The sequence below is a fragment of the Copadichromis virginalis genome, linkage group LG10 (genome assembly GCF_057382275.1).
Source record: "Copadichromis virginalis isolate Kocher_CV1m ecotype Utaka linkage group LG10, C_Virginalis_male_GT1.1, whole genome shotgun sequence".
NCBI classification, from domain to species: Eukaryota; Metazoa; Chordata; class Actinopteri; order Cichliformes; family Cichlidae; genus Copadichromis; species Copadichromis virginalis.
In genome coordinates this window covers 31,612,191-31,637,258 of record NC_140627.1, presented here as the reverse complement: position 1 = coordinate 31,637,258, position 25,068 = coordinate 31,612,191, and the positions used below count along the sequence as shown (strand labels likewise).

The 25,068-nt window shown below is 38.7% G+C and overlaps 2 protein-coding genes across 3 annotated transcripts; one reads left to right on the top strand and one right to left on the bottom strand.

Annotated features, from left to right (window-relative positions):
- Positions 1-424: 424 nt before the first annotated feature.
- On the bottom strand, positions 425-8,869 carry fam114a2 (family with sequence similarity 114 member A2). Of its 2 annotated transcripts, none has more exons than XM_085471051.1 (14): positions 8,573-8,869; positions 6,835-7,077; positions 6,238-6,337; positions 5,967-6,068; positions 5,318-5,433; positions 5,060-5,194; positions 4,720-4,884; positions 4,473-4,596; positions 4,305-4,390; positions 3,965-4,060; positions 3,706-3,830; positions 3,534-3,606; positions 3,031-3,084; positions 425-2,103 (listed from the first exon to the last, which is right to left on the bottom strand). In XM_085471051.1, exons 2-14 carry the CDS (start codon positions 7,051-7,053, stop codon positions 2,002-2,004), a joined length of 1,497 nt encoding a protein of 498 aa, XP_085327177.1. In that variant the 5' UTR covers positions 7,054-7,077; positions 8,573-8,869; the 3' UTR covers positions 425-2,001. The 2 variants fall into 2 exon arrangements, with proteins under 2 accessions (XP_085327177.1, XP_085327178.1); XM_085471052.1 differs by having other exon boundaries at positions 5,318-5,418.
- Positions 8,870-9,485: 616 nt separating this feature from the next.
- Positions 9,486-13,117, top strand: LOC146700805 (microfibrillar-associated protein 3-like). The gene is made up of 3 exons (XM_085471050.1): positions 9,486-9,546; positions 10,537-10,822; positions 12,182-13,117. The coding sequence occupies exons 2-3, from the start codon at positions 10,582-10,584 to the stop codon at positions 12,907-12,909; spliced, it is 969 nt and encodes a 322-aa protein (XP_085327176.1). The 5' UTR covers positions 9,486-9,546; positions 10,537-10,581; the 3' UTR covers positions 12,910-13,117.
- The last annotated feature ends 11,951 nt before the right edge of the window (positions 13,118-25,068 follow it).

Genomic DNA, 25,068 nt, shown 5'->3' with positions numbered 1-25,068 from the left:
CGTCTAGATGGTTTCACTTCAGACACTTCAGGATTACCTTTAAATTTTTTTGTTGTGCTTTAACTCAGATATTCATATATCTACTTCTTATAACATATACATTAATAAATTTCACTGGTAATCTAATTGTAATGTTGTAAACTGTGAAAGAGGTGCTTTTACATTGATCTGGATAATCCCTCCACCATAAGAACTATTTTCTACCAAAGACACAACCACAGTGAAAACAGTCAATTAGCCAGACTGAAAAATTGAAATGATAATTTCTATAAAGGATTAACAAAAAACATGTCTGGTTTCTCATCAGACCAAGGATTCTGTCACGAGATTAATTTAGTCACGAGAAGCCAAAGAAAGTATGTGCGCACACAAAAAGTCAAAAACCACTGACAACATGTAACCCTGCAATTTAAACACAAAAAGCTTGAAGGAAGCACATTTATTTGAACCTCATCTCAGTAATATGCCATAGCGTACAGTATATTGCTCCATATTACTCCGAAACCATAAATTTACATGCCCACAACACTCAGCTGTTAGCAGTCCTCTATCTTCTTGGCAGACAGAAGTTTTCATGTTGGATAGATGACAAAAGGGGAAAGCAGGCTTATAACACTGACACTTACAATCATCATGTTTGTATACCTCACTAATGAGTTTTATTTTGCTGTGCACTGCTTTTTTATTTCATTGATGGAAAAATTGATGAAACAATGGTTTTCTACATGGTACCTACAGGCTTTGGGGATGGACAGTAAGGACAAAGCAGACATGGAGTAAATTATAAGCTGTGGCAGGACAGGATGTTCAAACTTTTTTGATTGTCAACATTTGAGCTTGTACATTTTTGTACAAGAGGTAACCAATCAATATAAAGTTGGTTCAACGGGAGTTTCAAGTTAAATGATAAACTGTACAGTATAAGAAAAATGAGGTTCATTTTGAATTTGTGAACAAAGCTGCTTAAAAAGAGACCAAAAGTATAGAGCAGGAAATGAAAATAATACGTCCCTTTCAAGATTTATTATTCTATTTCTCCTAAACAAACTGCAACTCTGAATCTCAACTCAGCATCGCTTAAACATTTAGACGATTTCTTAAAGGTTTATTTAAAATGCTCTTACAGAATGCAAGGGCATTAATGTAAACTATTGAAGCTATGTGACCAGCTTGTTGGTCTTTTTTTTAAATGATCCACGACTTTTCTATCAAATCTAGTAAAAGTGGTGCAGTCGTAAAAGAAATGTTGGCTCAAAGTCTTCTTTAAATCTGAGGCTGTCTATAGAGAAAAAGAGACGTTGGCTAGAACGAGTGCTGACATGCAATGGTGCAAAATTTAAAATTGATATTGGATGTAAACCTAGAAGGATGTGGGTTTAAAACAAAGGGAAAGAAAACTCCAAATATCATCCTTCAGTTAGCCAAAAAGCAACAGAACTGTAGGCTTATCACATTCAGTCTGCCCCTGATTTAAGGACAAGTTGCCAAAAACTAAAATTATTGTGTCTTGAAGATTTTAGCAAACACACTTAGAGTCCAGCTGCTCCAGGACCAGCAATGATTTGCTTTGCAGTAAGAGTGAAGCCTCATGTCTACATCTTACCATTTATTTTGTTAAGATGTTCTTTTGGAAACAAGTTATCACTGGTTGGTATCCTGTATGAGATGCCTGAACTAAGTGAATGAATAACACCCAAGAAAAGGTAGTGTATTTTGTGCAATGAAAGTAAAAATTGTTCTGCGTTCATTATAAAGCCACACTGTTCTTCTTCTTCTGTACACCAATGACTTCATATAACATACAGTCCAAATAAACCAGCAATGCGCAGAAAGGTAACACTGTTTGACAAGAAAACATTTTCTCTCCTAATCTCAAAGTAGATTTTGTCTTGAGCTGAAAAACCAGACAACTTAAACATTTTAAAGATATGTCAGTTCTCTGCTGAGACTCTGAGCCCCAGCTTAGTGGCTGTAGTGGAGTGCAGAGGTCAGGTTAGCGGGTCACTGCTGCGTAAGCTGAACTCTCCTCTCGATGTGAGATATCTCCAGTATTGGCATAAGGAGCTGGAAGGCATCCTGGATGTAAGATGCACTGTTGGATGCCTGTGTGGGATTTAAAAAACAAAGAACACGTTAGTATGAAATATCAATCTCCAAATGTCCATACTAATGTCTGTTAATCTATATGGGGTTTTAAAACTCAAACTTCTACAAGCAGAGATCCTGATGAAGCAGGATGAAGTGGTGTGGAGGAACTAGCCAACCAATTTTAAATCAGCTTTTGCTTTTGGCCACACTTTGTATAAAACACCATAAAATCAAGTCTCAGCACAGTTTTCTCTGACTATTAGAACGTAGCTTTCGTGTTGAATAGCTGTAAATCTTCTCCTGACATCTAGTCATGTTTCAGTCATGAGCTGAAATAATATTTCTTTGACAAAAGTCTTAATTTACTCTAATATCATTGTAGCACAGTCCTTGTCAAGACAACCAAAAGTTAAAGTGCTCTGAGCAGCAGATAAATAAATTGTTTTGTTTATTTTAGCTATAGTAAATATTTTTGATATACTTTTCTTGCAATTAAGTAACAACGACAGTCAGATAACTGATTCTGTTCTGTTCTTCTGCTGAAGCAATGAGCTGATACGACTTCTTAGTTTTAAATTACAGCAAATGATTATATTGAGGTTTCTCCAGAACCCTACTGGCTGGAAAAATCTGACATCTAAAGTAAGTCATCAGGAATTTTACAGACAAGACAACTAAGGAAATACAGACTAAATGAAGAAGGTTCGAGAATTGACCCCTGTGGGACACCAAATCAAATTTAAAAGGAAAGACGAGAACGCTTCTTGTTTTACACGAACGGACCTTTAACTGACATACTGAACTGCAAAGAATCCCAAAAGATGAGGATCTCTATAAAGTAGACAGTGCCAGAACCCCTGGTGTGTTGTATGTATTCGAAAAACAAAAACATTTTGGACAATTCATTAATGAACATATGTTGGCTGCAGTAATATGACAAACCTCTAAAAATACTCCTGTTATCAGGGGGTTGAGGACTTCTCCCTTCTCGTTTGACTGTAAAACAGAAAAAAATTAAATTAAAATGATCTCTCTGTGGAACAAAGAATTAGTGGTTTGGAAGAGAAAACACTGCAAAGAGAAGCATAAATTAGGGTTTGACATAAAAACAGAAAAATGTGGATGGAAACAAAATGATGAAGTTTGTGGCTAACGCAGATCTCCTTCTAAAATGATATTTATAATATAATAACTGTGAGACATCAGCTGAACTGCTTACTATGATTCCTTATCAACAGTGTGATAATATGAAGAAATAATAAACACGTGGAGGTCAGATTAACAATAAATGACATCAGTGGAAAATAAAACATCTGTTACTTTTAAGACTTTAAATTTACATAGTAAATATGAAAATCTAAGTGTGGTGGGACAAATGCTTTACAAGCATCAGGTATCAGTGACGCCCTGACGTTAAAACAGATGGATAGGATCTTGAAACTTACCCCTGCTGCTGTCAGGCAGGAAGTAAACTTCTTGGACAGCAGTGAGATTTCTTTACACAGGACAACAGTTAACCTGAGAACAGACAGCATGACAAAAGGTATACAGTTAATTAAAGTGCACAGAAAAAGTGAAATATCCCCACCCCTGAGTCCCCCGCTCATGCTGTCTTACTGTGACAGGACGCTGGCCTCTGCACTGCCATTGGAGAAAAGGATCATCTCAGCCAGTTTGTGGAAAAGCTCGATGGATCTGGCCGTCAGCTCGGCCAGACTCCTGATAGCTGCAGCATGAACCTCCTGACAAGATTCAACACACACACCATTGCTACTTGGTCAAATCCTGCAGTCAAGTATTACCCTCAAACGTCCAATACTTGCAATGTTGGACACTGAAAAAATATATATATGTTGATGATGTCAGTAAGACATACCTCCACACTATGCTTCTTCACATCCTCCTCATTTACATCTGTTTCCACATGCTGTTTGGTCAGCTCACTAATCAGGCTGGCGGAGCTCTTACAGGCCTGTTGGATGTTAGCAATCATACTTTAACAGGAAATTGGCGAGTTGAGAATTAGCAGTTACTGTAAATCAGAAAGAGACCAGTCTAATAGATTTAAAAGCTATGAGTGTATCTGACATATTTCTGTTACTTTTCCCATCAAATTAACGACAAGGGAGACAAGTTAAGGTCCTTGTAACATTTCGAATAATGAGTCAGAAACTGGCAGGAATATGATTCTGCACAGTGAATTGTTTGAGCTGTACCTTGCTCAGTTTGTCTGCAGTTGCAGAAACACTGAGGCCCTCCATGGCCTCCTTTAACTCCCTCTCAAACTCTAATCCGTCTTCATCTGCAATTAGAAATGCACCATCATTTATTTCAGGTTCTTCTTGCAGCTGTGAAACTTTTATAGCTGATTTAAAAGACATTACCTTTACTCTCATCAACTTCCTCATCATCGAACTCCACCAGGGAGAAGGAGCTTTTGATTTGGTCGAGCTCATCTCTGAGCTCAACCAGCTCGTCTCCTGATAGAGTCAAGAGCACCGACTTCACCTACAGCACACACAAGAGAAAATACTTTACTAGATTCCCCAGAAATGTAAAGCATAGAAACAGTGTCTTTGTATGTTTTTAGCTACAGCAGAAGTGATATTTTGGCAGAGACTTTCATTGTACCTTTGACTCACTCTCTCGAGATAGAATCTCCAGAGCTTCAAGGTGTGACAGACCCTGAAATTCATCAAACAGCATCCCGTAGTGAGCGACCACCTTCTTGTCTGAATTTGCCGAGTCTTTGTCTGCTGACTGCAGCTCCTCTCGCTCCTTCGCCTCCCTCAGCACCTGAGAAACAAAGAGTGACAGAGTTGAGAGAGTGTGACACATGATAAGGGACACGGCTCCAGAAATCTATGTCATCCACTAAGCTTTAAAGTCTTCATATATATATGTTCCCTCTTGTCCATTAAGTTTGAGTGAGATTTTAGGATTTTAGCTTGGTTTTGTATTTACTACCTACCTGAGAGAGAGTGGCGTTCCGTCTCATCAGTCCTTTGGTCTTTTTAAAGCCAGGATCACCTTCTGCTATCACGTCCATCGTCTTCTTCCCAATGAACTCAAGAGCATCTAGACCTCCTGTTATCACGGTCTTACCCTGTGAGGAAGCCCAGTTTAAACTTTTCTTTAAAATATGAGCTAAAATAAATTCCTAACTTTTGTCAAGTGAGAACAGTCGCACCAACACACAAGTGCTCTCTAGTTTTAAGCATCAGCTTACCGTGCTCTGGACGACGCTACTGAGTGACGACAACATTCCCATCGCACTTCCCACTGCTGACGATTCATCTACTGCTTTGTCGGGCTCCATGCTAGTGCCATCTACAGGAGAAGACACTAACGACATAAAAATCAATGTCCAAGGATTACACGAGAGAAAACAATAATAATTTAAATGGGTCAATTCAATTAATTTCATTTTCATTTGGACAAATCTTTCCTTCACAAAGCTATGGGACTTGAAGGAACTCAGTAGCCTAAAGATGTTTAAATCAAAATGAAAGTAAAACTCTATTAATTTGCTGCTGTAACATCAGAAACGGAGTACTAAAGCAAATATATCCACTTAGCAATCTACAGGATCAACAATTTTCTGCCACACTCTGCCAGCTCCCGTCTTATCTGAAGTACCGGTGTTGCATTTTGCTTTTATATTAATTTTGAATTCTTGGCAGATCTCCATCAGCCAGTCCTCTCTGACTGAAGTGATCAACATCTGATTGGTTCATTAGCAGCAGATGAAAAGTCAAATCAAATGTGCCCATTAAAGTGTTTTGATACATCTTGATCATCTTGACTGGAGAGCCTGGCTTTATTGATCCTCCAGGTTCTAACAAACATTTTTCATATTCACAATAATGCGGCCTTACCCTTCTGTTTCTCTTCTTCCTCCACCTGAGCTGACAGTTCGGTTGGACTGGGGATTCCCAGTGATGTCTCAGCCTTCTCGATCACCTGAGTGATACCTTGGCCTAAACAGACAGAAGACATCAGTACATATAGCAGAGAAGCTTTAACAGTAACAGAATGAAAAAGGCCAAAGCAAGACTACGTTTAACAACAAATGACTTGGTGTTGTACTATTTTTCAGAGGAGCCAACTGTGTACTTGTAAAGACTGAGTGATGTGTTGGATACTCACCCACAGTGGTCACAGTAGCTGTTGCTGTGGATAAGATGGATTTGCCCCAGCTGCCCCAGTAACCCCAGCCACCCTGAGACACGGTCGACTGATTGGATGTCTGAGAATGAGGACAGAAGGAGAAAGAAGAAAAGACACAAAACAGATGTTGTGAATGAGTAAAACAGAAAGATGACTTCAACAAGTGCCTTTTAGTGGTTTCACAGAAAACCATTAAAGATTATGACAAACGCAGCTTGTTTAAAACTCACATTTCACACAAGAATAACTATCCAACACATCAGACCATTTAGTCTAAGCCCATTAGGTTGTTAAATCATCCAATAGATAATTAGATGACATCGCACATCAGCAGGGTCATTAAGAATCTCATGTGAAAGTGTTATTGCACCCACGCTCATCAGGTATCACACTTCCCTGTGAGATAGCTTTACAGTGTCAACGACCAAACACACAAGCTTCTTTTGAAGATGTTTATGTGACATGATATGTTGCAGGATGAAAAAGAAGTCATGATGGAAATTATGGCTTCAGCTCTTCTCTTTTTGCAATCATCTTTAGTTCTTCGAGTATGAGCAGTACTTCAATTTCTACTACCTCTGCTGGCTGCTCATCCTCTTTTGGAGTCTCCTGAACTTTGGCCGCAGGCTGGGTTTCTGGCCTCCTCCTGGCTTTTCTCGTCGGAGCTACATCAGTGGAGATGTCAGGTGTGGATGGAGAGGAGCTGTCAGGGGTTCGAGCGGGAGAGACATTCTGCTTTTCCGGCGCTGCCTCTGCACCCTTGGCTGCTGCACAAGAAGCTTCACTGTCTGACATGTTACCAAATGTCTCAGTGCATACCTGGAAAGAAAGAGGAGGAAAAAAAGGCACTGCATAAACTCTGGCAATAAACAAAATGATTTGCTTGTTGCTTTGGATAGTAGCGGAAATGCCAGGTACTGGTTTGTAGTTAACTCTCTTGTGCACTTCTCACCTCATCACGTGTCAGTCGACCTTTCAACTGAGTCAGTCAACTTCACTTGTGAGTTTAATTTTTTTGTTTAATTATTATTATTATTATTATTATTATTATTAATAGTAGTAGTAGTGATAGCAGTAGTAGTATTCAGTTTCAATCATGAGTAAATTCAGTTCACCTCCCAGAGGAGTCCGGGTTCCTTTTTTTTTTTCCACACTAACACACATTAAAAAAGTACTGAAAATTTTACCTTCATATTATGAATATTTTCAAATTAAAAGTCCCTTGATGTACATGGGCTGGGATTTCAATTTGTGTTACTTTTTCAGAATTTTTAAACCTTCATAACTTTATAAGTACATTTATAACTTTATAAGTTTTTACAGTTAAAAAGAAAAAAAAACAAAAAACCCAACGACACTTAAACTTGGATAAGATCTGCAATCGAAACATTTCAACAAAATCACAGCTTCAAAATCAGGATTTTATCAAAATGTACGTACAAAAGAAATGAAAAAAGAAAAGAAAGGTAGAAAAAAAAGAGACCTTTTATATGAAATTAACTGTTTTAAGGGGGGGGGGGGGGGGGGTGATACATTCTAATGTCAGGGAGATAATCACTAATTTCAAAAGACTTACTCTTGTAACAGTGACTCCAGTAAATCAAACTTGTGAGGGAATCTCTGCGTCTTTTCATAAAAACAGAAATATTTTGACCGGGGCTTCACAAGAGGAAGAAACACTACATACTGCTCTGTTCATAAGCTGTTCTACTCATAAAAACGAGGTGCACTAAATGTTTCTTTAGCTTGGCCCTTAACCAAGGCTTTAACCAACTCTAAGGAGATGTATTTTCTTATGGGTTTGAAGCAGAAGCTTTTCACATCTCCAAGCGTTAAATCGTGGAGCTGTCAGGACAAATCTAATTATTCTTACAATATGAGATTAATGCATTAATCCGACTTTGCATTGCTTTTAGCTATCCATGGGAGCTGGAGGTAGTGATGCTGAATCATATATAAGTACATAGAAAGTCCAAAGTGACAAAGAAAACAATCATCACACAGAAGAAAAAGTAGGAGTTTGTACAAGTATAAAGATAATCCATAAAAATGTGTGTGTCACGTTTTCTTGTAGTCCGTGGTAATAGTTTAGCGCTGGGATCAATACGTACTGGATGTTTACTGGATTTACTGTTAAGTTCTCCCTTTCAAAACGCTTGCTAACAGTTTAGGAGAACATCGAGTTCGTGTCTTGCAAGTATCCTTTACACGAGCGTCAGCTGTTTTTCTAGCATCGACTGCTGGTTCAACTATAATAAACTAATAATTTAATGAGAAAAAACAAGCTAACTTAAGTTCCTTGCTATTAACTCACCTTTTCTCCTGCTCAGCTGTCAAAGTCGTAATGTTAGCAGGTGACGTTAGCTCAATCAGCTAATAGTTGTAGTAGTTTCCGCTTCCAAATTAAAAATTAAGATCCGCCTTTTATTGTTTCGGTTTGCACTTTAGTATCTACACCTTTAGCAACTTCTAGTTTTCTGACAAACACTTTAATGGCTCAGATTTTCGTGCTGTGGTTTTTCCACCCGGATTAGCCACGTCATATTTTGTTTTCAAAGTCTAGCTGTTAGCCACAATGAAAAACACGAATTCCTGTTATTCTCTTCAAAATAAAAGTATGTAGCACATTGATGCTCACAAATTGACTGTAACGTCAAACGTATTAATCTTTATAGAAGAGAAAAAAACAAATGTGCTCAAAGTTTAATTTACAAAAAGTACAAACTCGAACCGAAAAGTTAGGTTAGTAGTTTAGGGTTCAGTTTTTGCAATATTATTTTGAAATGAATCAGTCCCATTAGGGGGGTCTGTCGTCCTGGATTAAAAAAAGAAAACAAGACTTCCGGAAACGTCAAAATAAAATGCGCTTAGTTAATATATTGCTACTTTAATAATAATAATAATAATAATAATAATAATAATAATAATAATAATAATAATAATAATAATAATAATAATAATGTTTAATTCTAACAACAATATACAAATACAAATGACTATTAAATCCCTTGTTATTACTTATTGAAAAAAAATAGAGAAACACGATTAAAGATAAAAACTGCTAATGAATCATTGAATAAATAACAAAACGTTCAGTACATAAACTGTTTGACTTAGATTATTTCTTATAAATCGTGTAAAAATGTAAAATAAATAAATAGGCGACAGTGACGTGATCTCACCTACCTGCATGGAAGAGTTGACAGAAAACCACGCCCATTCACTCATACCTGTACTAGGAAGCGAATGGATCGGATGGATTGTGCTTCCTTGGCTGGCACACTCAAGGTAAATTACTAAAATAATTGTAAAACTTCACACTGCAGGCGAAAGCGCATCAAATCCGACTTTTTTGACCCTATGCGACCCATATCCGATCATGGTATGACGGTGTGAACAGCACAAATCCGACATCCGAACTGGGTCACTTTCGTACGTGGTACTGAATCCTATACATATCTGATGTTTTTTGCCACTTGCTGATGGTGGATTTGGCTGCCTTGGTTTCTGTGGGCAACAGGTGGGAATTTGAATGGTTTTAGTTCGAAAACCATTATCGTGCCTGGGACGCTAGTGCGGTAACAAGAACCAGTTTGTTATTTAATCAAGCTGTGTCTGACCTATGTTATATTTCTGTTTAAAACTCGGTGTATTATAGCACCACAGTACCTTTTACTGATACTTTCAGTCTGTAAACGAATTAAGGAATTGCCCACTTTTCCGATAATTTATTCTGAATTGTTAGTTTAGCGCACTCATTAAGCATCACTGTAAATGTGCCTCACGCCTGTCCCGTTCGCCGTATACTTAATGTTATAACCGAGATTTCTTTTCAGTACACTTACACAGGGTTCAGAAAAGATAGATTAAAAAAAAATGAGCTAAAAGTGACTTCAGAGCAAAATTATAATGTTATTCAAATAAAAGGGTGATGATTTTGTAACTTAAATGTTGGGACATGGAGAAAAATGAGATCAAGAATTCAACAAAGTGCTCTGAAAAAAATAAAGATTAAAAAACAAACAAACAAGCAAAAAAAAAAAAACCTCACTGGAAGAAGAGCTTAAACACAACATTTAAACTCAAGTGATTTCCTTTTAATTAAAATTGTCCTGTAAAGGTTTTATGTCCTGATGATTACTGCATAAAATACTAATATACTAAACATTCAAATTTGTGAAATGCAGACGTACATATTATAAAGACACTAAAGAGCTAAGGGCCTGTTGTCATATGACGCTACATCAGATTTGACCGTTGACTTTTCCTGTTTTGCAGGTTTGTCTCGTCCCAATGTGAGCTGAACCTGTGGCTCTTTTCAACATGTTTTTGCCTCATAATCCTCACCTCTCTCACTGGCTCGCCACATTCTTACTGCTCAATTGCTGGAAAGCAGGTGGAGCTCACAATGGGTCAGAGGTGGTGACCTCAATGCAGCGGGCTAGCATCCCACCCATCGTGGTGAAGGAGGGGTCGAGCATGCTGATTACGTGTAACGTGACCGGGACCTATGATAACATCAGCTGGTACAACTCTAAAGGACCCCTGCAGGGTGACGACGCAGGTAGGACGAGGAAATGAAGCAGCGAGATTTTGATCAGCTTCGAGTTCTTTTCGTCCTGCATGGCTTTTTTTTTTTTATCTGAAAGCAATCAAATGAACTGAAAAACATACTTTCAGAGTTAGTGCTCGTGCTGATATTTCAGTGGCATTTAATTCTGAAAGTGACAAAAAGGTTTTATGTAAAGTAAGACACATAAGCACTGCCTTTCAACCAGCATATCAATCACTTAGTCAATCATTGTTACTGTTTTTACCATGAATAATACTTTAGTCACAAACAGTATGTGGAAAAAGGAAGTATGCTTCATTTCATATATAAAATTTTGTGTGTTCAGACACTGAAAACTACGGAAGAGGATTAGGGCCACTGGAAAAAAAATCTGAGATTAAAGTCAGAATTCTGACTTTTTTCTCAGAATTCAGGAAAAGAAGAAAAAAAAAAAGACGTACCCACTTAGTGGCCCTAATCCTCTTCCGTAGAAAACCCCCTGCTGGCCTACACTATGTGACACACTGCATCATTATTTATCTAACACAAACTGCAGAAGCAGTGTGTGATGAATTAAGTACATCTCATGATTCAGTAGTTTGCTGAACCACCTTTAACAGAAATAAATTGAAGGTCCGTTCATAGCAGTTTAGTCCGGTTGAGGTCCGGACTTTGGCTGGGCCTGTGCAACTTGTGGATTTGCTGCTGTGCTTAGGATCATTGTCCTGTTGCATGAGCCAGTTTTGGCCTAGTTTTAGCTGTCAAACAGTTGGCCTTTAGCAAACAGTTAGTGTGAGGTGTTTAACAAAAATCAAATACAGCTTATCAGCACAAACATGATGCTGGGTATTATTGCCAAACACATCCACGTTGGCCTTGTCTGTCTAAAGGACATTGTTCCCGAAGTCTTTGAGTCTGTTCAGATGTAACTTTGCAAACCTAACTCATGCTGCCATTTTAATAATTGGACTTCCATGAATTTTAACATAATATCCCGATGTGCTATAATGTGTTACACGATGTTGTATTTAAATAATTGTAGACCCAGGACACTGGCATTGAATAAAACCACCTTCTGTATTTGTACACTTGTTACCATGTCACCAAAAGGTCTCTGTAGGTATTTTAATTTTCAAATACTAAAGAAATCCAGAAATTGTCATTCTGGTTGACTTGCTGAACTATTTGTCAGCAGGTGACAGAGATGTGTACTGATTAGAGTTTGGAGAAAAAGAATGACTGCCTTCTATTTCTTGTCTTTGACAAATTGCCTTAGGTAATGCTGCTGATTAAGGAGATGAAGGAGATTTGAACGTTTTAATGAGAAACTTTGTGGTAAAAGTAAAAATATGTTGTGCGTTATTGCCGCAGGTGGAAGGTGGCAGATTCAAGAGGAAGGCATCCTGAACATCACCGAGGTCTTGTTTGAGGACCGCGGCAGCTACACCTGTGTTGCCTCGAGCGCCAGCGGCGGCACCCAAAACTACACGGTGACTCTTCGCGTTGCCTACTCTGACAGTGGCTTGGGGCTGCATTTCGTCGTTGTGTGCCTGGTGGCCTTCACCATCACCATGATCCTCAACGTGGCCCGCCTGTGCATGGTCAGCAGCCACCTCAAGGAGATGGAGAGGGTCATCAATGAGTTCTTCCGGACAGAGGGCACAGAGAAGCTGCAGAAGGCATTCGAGGTTGCCAAGAGCATCCCCATTGTCACTTCAGCCAAGACGGTGGAGCTCGCCAAGGTCACGCAGTTCAAAACTATGGAGTTTGCCCGTCACATCGAGGAGCTGGCCCGCAGCGTGCCTTTGCCGCCACTCATCCTAAACTGCCGGGCGGTGGTAGAGGAGACGGGGGAGACCGGGAACCCTGCGTCAGAACACATAGAGTCGACTGTGGCGAGAGGGAACAGACAGATTACTGCCCCCCCCAACCCCGACAAGGATGCAGAGGAGCAGGCACTGCTTTCAAGCAAAGGGCAAAGGAATGATGGAGGTGGTGACTACGTCAAAGTGTCTGTCCATACAACTTCTGAGAAGACCGTCAGTGAGGATAGAGGACCCGCTCATGTGCTCCCACCAGGCACACGAACATCTGTGTGATATAAGTAATGTGAATCCCATCAAAAACTAATTTCTGATTGCAAATTAGTGATCAAGAAATTGTTAAATTGTGCAGCTGATTATTAGATAACATTCTTATCTCCTCCCTTTCTTATTTAATTGTGTCACCAAGTCTTGTATTGAAACATCTTGTTTATGATAAGTTATGAATTCATCTGTGGACATTAAAATACTGTTTTCCTTCCTGCTTAAAACTGAATTTCCTTCATTTTGCACATCTATTCCTACGTTATGCTTGCAGTAATCTCCCTTTTTGCACATAATGCAACACACACAAACACACACTAACGTTTGTTTAATTAGTGATGATGAGGAAAGTGCAAAAGGTCCAGCTTTGTTCTCAAGAATCAAAAGCTGTTCCCTAACAGTTCCTCGGTCTCATTTTGCCTCAGTTTGATACAGCAGAGAATAGTAATTTTTTTTTCCTCCTTTACCCTCTTGAATATATTGTATTCCTATTTTTTTTTTTTCAACCCTGCGTGTTGGCTCACCTTTAACTTTGCCTTCTTTGAGTTTTTCTGCACACAGCCGATGAAGCAGCAAGCGCTCATTATCCTCTTTCAGATATCATTTGCTACTCTTCACTTGCGTTCGCTTTGACAGTCAGTGAGCTTCCACAGAGCAAAATGCTGCAATGAAATGTTCTCGTATCGCCGTGTCGATTGTTTTCATGTCAGCGCTTCCTGTCACTCACTTGAAACTCGAAGGCAGATGTAAAAGCCGGAGAAATAATCATCCCAAGACTTATTCCTGTGTCACATATGTGTTTGTGTAGTCATTTGTGAGTAAGGATAGCGGCTAATTGCAGGTTGGGTTTTTTTCAAAATTGAATAAGTAATATGAAGCATTAAAGGGAAAGTAGCATAAATGTGATTCTTTAAATAAGCTGCAAATCTAGGATGCAATCATCGTGGCTGTGATGAAAAATTCCTGATTGTTTAATGGTCATATATATAAATCATTTCCCGATCTCTCTATGCCAGCAAAAACATTTTTATTATGAAGTCAGTTTATATTTATTATAACTTTCTGTGGCATAGTGACATTCAGCATCTGCAGAGTCATTTATTTCATTGTGAAACTTCAGATTAATCAAGTATAGAAGGGAAGCACTGATATGTCTGGTACAAGATGTTCACTGACATACATAGCCCGTGTATGTAGAAATATGTATATATTTTTTCCATTTGAAAAACAATTTAACTTAAGGATGTTTTCAGTATTTTAGCCTTTTCCATAGAATCTGTTTTATAGTTCTGAGATTTCACACCCTGAAACTAAATCAGCTGTTAAGAAAATGTTGAAAACCCTTCACATAGAGCTTCTTACATGTCTGTAACACACGTCTGTGTCGTGTGAGTAAATAGTGAGTCATAGTGGCACCCATACTGATTTAAGGAGTGTGACATGTTGACAGATTAATGAAGTACAAAAGGTAAATAATGACTCCTGGCACAATTCATTGTTTTCATTAAAACTTTATTAACAGCACAGAAATGTGTTTGGCAGTGTGCCTCCAACACCAGTATTGGTATTTGTTTCCATGGTATCTGTGAAAATATTTACAGCTTTGCAGGCTTCTTTACTGTGCATGTTAAAAAAAAAAAAAAGGAAATAAAAGCCTGTATTATATAGTATGAATCAGCACTGAGTCAGTGGCAGAACCTGAATTGTGTTTGCACATAATTCTACTGCAGTTCATAAAGGGAAAGCAAAAGCCTGTAATTCACAATTAAAATGTGTAAATGTCTGGTAGTTATTTACAGGCAATGCTCCAAATGAGCCACACAGTGGAGCTGTTGGGTTAAGCATCTCCAACCCTGCTACTTTCACAAGCTGTAACACTCCTGAAGGAAGCTTGTGCTTGCTAACAGATGTCAATGAAGACTTGATACCAGCAGAGAGAGATTTAGTGCTGGTAGCTGAACTGTCACATCTCATGGGCAAAGTGTTGATTTGAGGCCCATATGTCAGTGTCTTGCTTGGATTAAACACCGGATCCAGTTTAGAAAGCTGTTGTTCTTGTTGCAGACGCTGTCATTTTGCAGGAACTTTAGGTGAAAGTCTTTACATCTGGGTGAAGCTGGAAGATCTGGTAAAATCATCCAGACACATGTAAATTAATAAGGCTGGATTGTTATCCATTTTTATTTAAATGGAGCTGATCTGGTGTGTTAGCTTGACTTAAGGCCTTGAATTCAAATGTTCCCCAGGCAGTGATGCCTACTTTAATCTCACTATTTTAAAATCTTTAGAATAACTGGAATATCCTCAGACTTTGAAATAAATGAGACTGTACAGGGGTGTGCAGGTTAACAAGGGAAGACGTATGAACATTTATCCATGCTCGTTTTTGAAATCCACCCAGATACATCATGGACAGATGAATGGATCTGTAAAACATGGTGGAGGCCCTGTCATCAGCTGGATTTCAGCCAGTGGTCTTGGGATCTTTCAAAATTGTAATAATTTTGAATACAGAAAAAGTACCATAACTTTTTTATGAACCATCTGGAAAGCATCTGATTGGCAACAGCTTCATTTTTCAGCATCACAATGATCCCGAACACACTCCCAATGCAGTAAAATAATGCCAGAATGGAAGTGCTATCAAATGGCCTGTATTTATATAGCGCTTTACTAGTCCCTAAGGACCCCAAAGCGCTTTACATATCCAGTCATCCACAGTCATCCTATCAGCCGTGGACTGGCCTCTCCAGAGCCCACACCTCAACATTACTGAGGCGATGTGGGAGTATTGTTACAGAGTACTGACTTTCAAGTTCACTAGAACTACACAAACTCTGTTTTTGCTTCATATGCTGTATTTCCATGTTTCATGTTCCTAGCAACATATAAAGAAATAATGGATGGCTCAAAACTTTTGCATTGAACTCTATATTTTGTGGAGGTGCACAGTCAAGTACAGTTTTAAAGCAATTATCACAGCTTATATAAAAGACTAACATATATGTGGGTAAAGGGGAAGTAAAGAAATATGTTTTTTTGCCATATAAAGTACTTTTGCAAATTATTTGAATAAACTTTTTATTCTTTTAAGAACAAATGTGTATAAAGATAAAGGTGTAGGTGTTCTCAGGTCACATAAAAACACAATGACACCCCTACGTTAATCAAATCCTCACAAACACATAATTAGAATGGGTCTGGTAATGACAACTTTTCTAGGACAGACAGGCCACTGAATTCAGAGAGTGGCCTGAAAACAAAAAAGCCATCAGAGGATCTGCAGATTCTTCAGGTACAAAGAGATCTGACATACATTTGACCTGCATGAGCTGCAGGTCCAGGAAAAAGCTTTAGAATTCCAGAAAGAACATTTAAAGAAAACTAAGGTTGGCCAGTTTCGTGACAGTTGTTTGACCACAATAACAGCAGGCATATCTGGCACCTACCAAAGACAGCTTTTCGGGAAATGAACCTCACACCGGCCATGAAGCATGACAGGGGAAATGCTGCCTGAGGGACTGGGCAGCTTGCAGTCACTGATTCAGCTATGAGTTCTGTCTCATATCAAAAAACCTGATTGAAGGAAATGTGAGGCCATCTGTCCAAAGGTTGCATTTGAACCATAGGTTTGTGTTTTCAATAGTAAAATGATGATGATGATGATGAAGCATATCTACCGATGAATGGCTCAGGAAAACAATTTGCAGGAAAACCTAACTTTTTGCAGTAACTTTGGAAAAGTGGTTAAAGGTTTTGGAAAGCCAACATCAGAGTGGACAGTTGTGAAAATTAAAGATTGTTAAGACAAAGACAACACCAAGTCTATTCTTTTAGATCCGCCGTCCGGTTATCACAGAAAAGCAAACGACATTTTTCTGCACCTCGATCATCTTTGTGAGACTCCTCAAGCTCGTACAGTTACCAAGTCCGCCCTACCCGTGAAATATCAGTTTGGCGGACATCCCAAATAACAATAACCTTGGGCCTCCGTGTTGAATAACTCAAAAAAATCCATCCTTCTTCCTTTTCCTGTCCTATCTGGAGGCGAGCTTATCTAAATAGAATTGATTGGCCCGAGCGATCATTCATCATGTCGGGCCAAAGCAGACGTTTAAGGAGGGGGGAAGGAAGATTTTAAGGACAGGATATTTCCAGCAGGCTCCGGTGTCATTGAGGTAAACTAAATGAATCGATTGGACCAAAAAGGATGGCACTTTCTGCGTGTGCGCGTGTGTGTGAGGGAAATACAAAAGAAAAAAAAATCCTCCACATACTTGAGCATGTGTGTTTGATTATGTATACATACTTAAACGAATGAAGCCGGTGCATGCAGTAAATCTGGGTCTCTTGAAATTAAATTGCTCATTAAATCGGGTTAGAAGAAAATGATTGCTAATTCTATTTTATTTGCAATCAGCCTGAAGGAGCTTGACAGAAAAAAGGAGCGCAGGACAATAGCTGATAAATTAGATGACACAATGAGAGAAGTGCTTGTTATATCTGTTCATTAGATGCAGCAGGCATGATTATCTCTACTATTTGCTCTGTGTATGTGTGCTTTCCCTTCATCTTGCATCCTCTCAGATTTGAGCTGCTTGTACACTGAAGGACAAAGGATACTCAAAACTTTTTTGCTCTGCTGTACTTTTATAACAGCATGTTAAGGATATCTGCCATTCCAGATCTGCCTCAATCAAAGCTTCACTACCTGCATTACACCCGTTAATATTAATGGCTGGTGAGGTAAGGGTTCTGTGGATCCCAGTCAAGTTAATTGTTACCAACATGGATAAAAAAAATATTTGTAATGCTTCATGCTGTGAGGATATCGCCGTGTTTAAAAGCTCTGTTCTCTAAAATGTCACCGTGTGCTTTTGCATTTGTGTTTTTCAGCAGATTAGATGGAGTAGAACAGACCTTTAAAAGCAAAATATTAACCACATTTGTGTGGTCTATAGCATCGTTTTTGGCCATGTGGTGCTAATTTATAGTAGCTGGTATAAATGATCTATTATATATCTGTATATTATTATAAAAAATGTGACCTCATTGACCTGAAAATGAGAGCGTAAAGCAAAATCCAGAGATTTCTTTTTAAAGTTTTATTAAACATGAGCAGATGATCTTTGTAGATTATCTGCAGTATAGTGGCACACTGTTGGGTGGTTCTAATAAACATAGTCAAAGTTTTAAATGATGAGGTAAACATATGAAAAAGTGATCCTTGTGTAGCAAAGATGTGGCTTCAGAGTGTTCTGAATGTAAGACAGAAACAGTTTTTCCAATGAATGGATGGATAATGAACACAGCAGGATGCTGGGCTGGAAAGACAGAGAAATGTAAGCCAGGAACACTGTAGGAGTCTCTCTCCAGTTTGCACATTTGGTAAATACTGCACATTTGTGGAAATAAATGTGGCTTCTCTATTGTTACTAAGGTGATGCTACCACGGTATTTGTAATTAATTCATGTGGCAGAGATTCAATAAGGTGCTGGAAACATTCCTCACAGTTTTTGGTGTGTATTGGCATGACAGTATCACACAGTTGTAGATTTACTGGCTGCACATCTATGATTTAACTCACTTGTTCTATCACATCCCAAAAGTGAACTCCTTGCCATGTTGAAGAAACCAGCTTTGAGATCTCTTAATGCTGTTCTCATTAAGAGATGGACAACAGAACTAGAGCAGGCTGTGGTGTTTGAACGATGCCCAGTTGGTACTAAAGGAGCCCAAAGTGTGCCAAGAAGCATCCCCTACATGATCACACCCCCACCAACTATTGACACAAGGCAGGATGGATCCATGTTTTCATGTTGTTTACACCAAGTCCTAGGCAACGTTTTTCTAGTCTTCTATTTCCCAATTTTAGCTGTCTGGAGTGGCAGCATGTGTAGTATTCTGATGCCCATCTGCTTCAAGCCTTGACCTGTTGTGTGTTTAGAGATGCTCTTGTGCATACCTTGGTTGTATTGAGTGGTTTTTTCAGTTACAGTTGAATTCCTATCAGCTCGAAGAAGTCTGGCTATTCTCTGCTGACCTCTGGCATCAACAAAGCCTTTTCTCCCAGGGAACAGCTGCTCATTGGATGTTTTTCTTTTTCTTTTTGTCCCATCCTTTGTAAACCCTAGAGATGTGTGGGAAATTCCCAGTAGACCAGCAGTTTATAATACCCAGAATAGCCTACTGCTAAAAAAACACAACATGTTAAAAGTCACTAAAATCACCTTTGTCCCCCTTTCTGATGCTCGGCTTGAACTTCAGCAGGTCATCCTGACCTTTTCTAAATGACTAAATCCAACAAACCCCTGCCAATCGGATTGGCTGATTAGATATTTGAACGGGTGCAACTACATGTATAAAGTTTTACTGTGTAAATTTTGAACGACAAAGGTTGCTAACAATTTATGAACATTTGCATTTTATTGAATTTCTGACCACAGTGATTCAAGATCATTCAACAGACATGAATGGCAACAAAATTAAATAAGACCCCAACATATCATGTCAATGCCTAAATCAATCAATCAAACAAACAAACAACACTGTCAGCTAAACTTAAATGTCTTTCTCCCTATAACATCATCATTTCCAATACCAATGTTAGCTGCATGATGATGTTATAGGGAGAAAGACATTTAAGTTTGGTTATTTGGTGAGTTTCCAAATAACCAAACATGCCATAAGATTATTATTCAAACACTATTCCAATTCCAGTCCATTTACCTCCTACCATTGCTTTGGTGGCACCTTGCATGACCAATGAGGGTGAGAAGTGTGCATCACTCCACACTCAGACTGTTTTGCACCATGGAGAAAGCTATTTCTTGTACTTTCTGTCAGTCCTGCTTTTTTATTTATTTATTTTAACAAAGGGCTGCATAAAGGAAGCTTTTATACTTAGGCTACTTTTAAACTGTATTTCTGTTTTTGCATTTACACAAAGCATCCCAAATGCAGGTTAGACATCCTTATTTTCAGATAATAATAAAAAAAAAAAGCCAGCGTGTCGAAGCCTGGCAATGGAGCCAAGCAAACGTGGTAACAAAGTGAAGGGGAACTGATATCTGACCCGAATCTCTGCAGGGTCTCACTGCAACAAACCACACAGCTGTCAAGGGCTAATGGGAAATAATGGCAGAAGCAACATCATAGCAGCTCAATGGGGACTGGGGTGAAGGTATTGGGGTCACGTCTTCCAATGTCTCCTTGTATTCTTTGACAGATACAATCTGCAGAAAGTGAAAACATCTCGAGGGAAAACATGAAAGTGGCGAGTGATGACGTTGGCCAAATGAAGGTCACACTGAGAGAAGTCAGTGGGAGTGATTGTGTGCGCATGAAACTTTTAGGGAGTTGTAGGTCAGTCTGGGCTACACACACTGCGCCTTAAGACTGTCACAGTAGAAACTTCTGGGCTTGTCCGAGAGGTCATTTCTCTGATATTTTTCCTTCCTTGATCCAAAACTAAATGTCCCAAGGAATGGATAGAAAGTAGCGCACCTTTATTTGAGCTATAATTTCCAAAGCATTTTCTAGAAACTTGCAAAAAGAATGAAAGAAACAAATACAATCACCCACTTTCGTAATGAGGGGTTGTATATAAGTACACTTGCTAAACATTGTATCCATTTTCTCTGTTTGAAGTACAAAACTTTATCAAATGGTTGGTGCATAAGGAAATGATGCAAAAAGAAAACCAAACATATATTCTGACCTCACTTGTGCTTTTTAGGTATTAATAATGACACATACTGTAACTTGAAAAAGAGCAATGAAAAAAACTAAACAGAACAAAAGCCAAGAAATTTGCTTGTTTTTTTCCGCTCCTTTTGCACCGAGAGCAATTTGATTCCCAAAAGTAGCAAACATGGCTGCTTGCAGGCTATAATTTCTTGCATTATGTGAGTTTTACCAAGTCAGTACTTAAGAGCATTAAATCACAGCTCTGGTGTAGAGAAATCACCACAGAGGCCCGTTCCTTTCCATTATCATTCTTCAAATCAGCAAAGGTAATTTTAGTAATTTTTGTAACGTCTGTTCAAGCCTACAATTTAAAGCCTAAAAGCAGCCAACGGCGATACTTTATGCATCATGTGGCTATTTTTGCATTCATCCAGCAGGCAAAAATCAACAGGCTTCACGTCCACAAAGTTGCAGTTTTAAGTGTATTCATATTTCATACTTATTCGATCTTTGCTTCCATTCACGTCGACATTATTTTTCTTTTTTGAATGAAAAAAATCCCAATAAAATTCCAGATTGTTTAGAAATGCAAAGACGTTGTTTCAGCACAAATACATTTTATTGTAGTACAGTGGTTGTAGAGTTAGCCATCAGTGAGCTGTCACTGTTGGAGAACACATGTTTGTTATGTATTTTTTTCTTTTTGAGTACTCTTGACCCAAAACAAAAAAGACCTGGATTAGGTTTAGTCTGTCACATACCAGTCCTTCATTTCCTGGAAAATCACCCACCAAATGGGCTTCTATGTTGTTTTTCATGCTTTTATCATCACACACACAAATATATATATGTGTGAACGGTGTCTGACACATAAACTGAATTTCACAAGACATTTCAACATTTTCACACAGACATTACATAGCTTTTTAAAATTCTTTAGTAGTAAATTCTAGTTTTGAATAACTTTGTACTGATAACTGACATGTGTAGCCGACTGAGACGAACTATTGTCCTTCAAGTGACAGCTGTGATGTTAATGGCTAGATTTTTATTTTAGTTTCATTTAGCAAACAACCTCTGGCGTGTAATTTGGAATTTAGACAGTCGGTTTTGTGTTGCAGCTTTTGTTGTTGCAGCTTTTGTTGTTGCTTTTGCACATATTGTGCTCTCACGTACAAACTTCACACCACACTAGCTCAGCTAACAACATTCTGGCCTTGTAGTTATCAGGCCTGCAGTGACGACTCTCTGGGCTTCACTTGGCAGGGCAGGTAAATTAGATGACTCGGCCTTCCTCGCTCCGCACGTCTCGACTATGTGGCTGATGGGCTAAAGATCGTTCCTCGGCACAGACTCAGGCAGATTTACTGAGTGCCACACACTCTATAAATATGCAATAATGAAACTTATGAAATATTTATTGACCATCTTTTTGTCAGACAGGTGGGATATGCTCCTCTGTGAAATAAGACTCTGGAATCTACTGGATAACATTACTGAATGACTGCAAGTTACTATTCAAGCCACTGTTCAAATGGAGGGTTTTAGCTTGGGTTATATTAGCATAAATCTGCCTAAACCAAGCCTTCAGAGGCAGTCTCAGGCTGCAGAGTGTTCATTCAGGGCTTGCCAACATGGGCTCCATATGAGCTGCATGGCAATATCGTTCTGTCATATTTAGGTCATAATAAATGGCAAGTCAATTATACAGCCTGTGCTCAGTCTTCAAAGACATCACACATTACTATTACAATATACGGTGTGATGTTTCATGATTTCAGTAGGCTCTAAGGGAGTGATGGAGAAGTAAAGTCAGTAAAGTTTTTGAACAGTAATGTGTTTTGTTTCCTTTCTGTAATGTAGAGAAGTCTATCATATATTATTACACAATTTAAACTGACCAAAACAATGAAAAAAACAAATGCATTTATGCTTTGATTTCATTTGCCTTTATTTTAGTTACATTATATATTATAGTTACTCTTTCTCTTTTATTCTCTTTAGTTACTTTCTCCCTGTATTCTTTTTAAACTTTGCATTTCCCCACTATGATCTTTCACTAAACTTTTCTTTATGCATTTCTATTCTATGCAGTCTGTCATTCACAGTGTGTCAGGGTGAAATTAATGTGGATAAAGACAAAGGCAAACTGATTTGAATTAATTCATTTCTCCCTTTATTTTATTTATTTTTTAAATAAATTGTATTTTTCTTGTAGTTTCAGTGCTCCACAGTACTGCAGCATATTACAGTTTAAAATAAACAATAGCTTTGAGATTTAAGGGGCTGATTTTGTGTTTTAGTTTGCTTTGATTTAGATAAACTGTGATTAAAAAATATCCTAAACATACAGACTAGGCAAATAGTGGGACTTGGTTTCCTGGCCAAATAAGTCACATGATCGTAATCGCATCACGTGTTTCATGGCAACAGACCAAACTGAAGGCGGAGCCAGTGAAACAAGCACAACACATGAATATGCCTGTTACAACAAGCCTGATGGAGCTACAGCAGGGAAGATATTCTGTGTCTGCTGATATGTGTGTGTCACTGAATTCACATGTTGACTACAAAAGATCTCACACTGAAGCTCTACATTTATAATTTCATCAGCAACTGTTTTTTCTTTGTCTCTTATGCTTTGGTCCCCTGTGGCTGTTTACTACATTTCTACTCAGGTCATATTTGCTCAGGTACATCTGAGCTGAACATAAACAAATAAATTGCAGCTAATGGTCAACACATAATTACTTTCATTTTGTTGTAATCTGAAGGGCTGTGGGTGCTTAAACGAGACAAAAATGTCAAAAATAATCACTACTATAATTACTACCACATGTGTGAAATTAAATCATACTTAGTTTAAGAAATCTTGAGTTATGGCAAAAAAAACCAAGTGTTGGGAAGTTTTTAACATCTAAAATCTAATCAGTCCATCATGCACTTCTATCCTTGGCTTTTGCTTAATCTTTGAAATCTTTGCTCTGAAGGATTTAAGCCATTTCTGAAGTTTGTAGTTTTTATGCTTTCTTTTTATGAATCCTTTTTTCTCCGGTTTCCTTCTTTGTTGTTTATTTGGCCTTGGGTTTTCAGACAGACAGCAAACAGAAACATGGAGAGTTTACTTCCTGTCTGAAAAGCCAGGCTTCACTGACTGACTGGTCAGGCTGATAATGACAGTGATTGATTTCTCCTGCATATAGCAGTTTTGTCCCTTTCCTCTCTGTAGCGCCACAATGAGATGCACCAGAGAAAGGCTGCTGATACTAAGGCCAACTTGTGTTTTGTACTCTGACGATGAGAAACAGCCATGTCTTTTGTTTTGTGAAAAAAATGCAAAGAGAGGGGTATCTGATGAATTTCATTGTATCTAAACACTGGATCTAAGGGACCGACACTAGTCTAGTCCATTTCCATTAAACATAAAAAATATGCCATTTCCCCCAAAACCTTGCGTTGCAGAAATCTGTCAAAGAAATCTCTTTCTTTATAAAGGAAAGGCTTTCTGTAGCCTTTCAGGACCATTAGAGTGGATTCATGCAGTGAAGATGGCTGCAGATGAGGAGGAAACGAAGGTTGAGTTTTTAGGATTAAAGGAGCGTGCCCTTGCGTCATTCAGCGAGCACAAAGAAAGCCGTCTTGTCCTCGTCATTCCCACGAGAAGTCCTATCGCTTTAATGGCCCATTTCTCCACCCTCCACAGCCTCATGCTTATTTCTCTGATGTTCTTATTAAGCTCCCCTGAGTGGCTGCTCTTGTATGACACTGACAATTTATGTAACGTCTTATTTCATGTCCAACTGCAAACCTAGGAGGCCACTGTCTGTTAGTGTCAATTAATTTATGTGGCAGAAGTCAGAACTGATTCACATGAATCATGCTGAAAAGACCAGAACCGCTCGCTTGTGCAGAAAAATATCAGCCCATTTTTCTTTCACGCGGCGTGTCGGATTTCTAGCAGTTAGGACGTCATTTTTTTTCTCGAGGTTTTCGTGTGACTCAGAGCTCCATTGACTCCCCGAATGAGGAAAAATCATACCCTCAAAACTCAAATGGATCTTGGCAAGGATGGAACGACCATCTCATCTGCTGTAATGGTTTTATTTTATCGTTTTGCGTCTCGCAGCTGAATGGTGCCGCAGACAAATGCTGTCAGTGTGTGTTTGTTCATTTGGCAGCACTTTTAACACATTGAGTTTTTCAGGAAGCTTTTATACGAGAAGAAACGCCACATGGGAGCAACAGCTTGTGTAAACAAAATCTTAAGCAAAACTACCCACCCGTAAACAACAGACAGCCTCAAACTCATTCACATGCACACACACACACACACACACACACACAAACCCATGCATATTCCCAACACAAACACGTCTCCTTTGCCCTCCACCTCCCACGGCGCTTCACAAGAAAAGCACTTTCTTAAAAAAAACCCTCCTACAGGAGGTCTCTTGCATCTTCACACCACAGGTTTCGATATC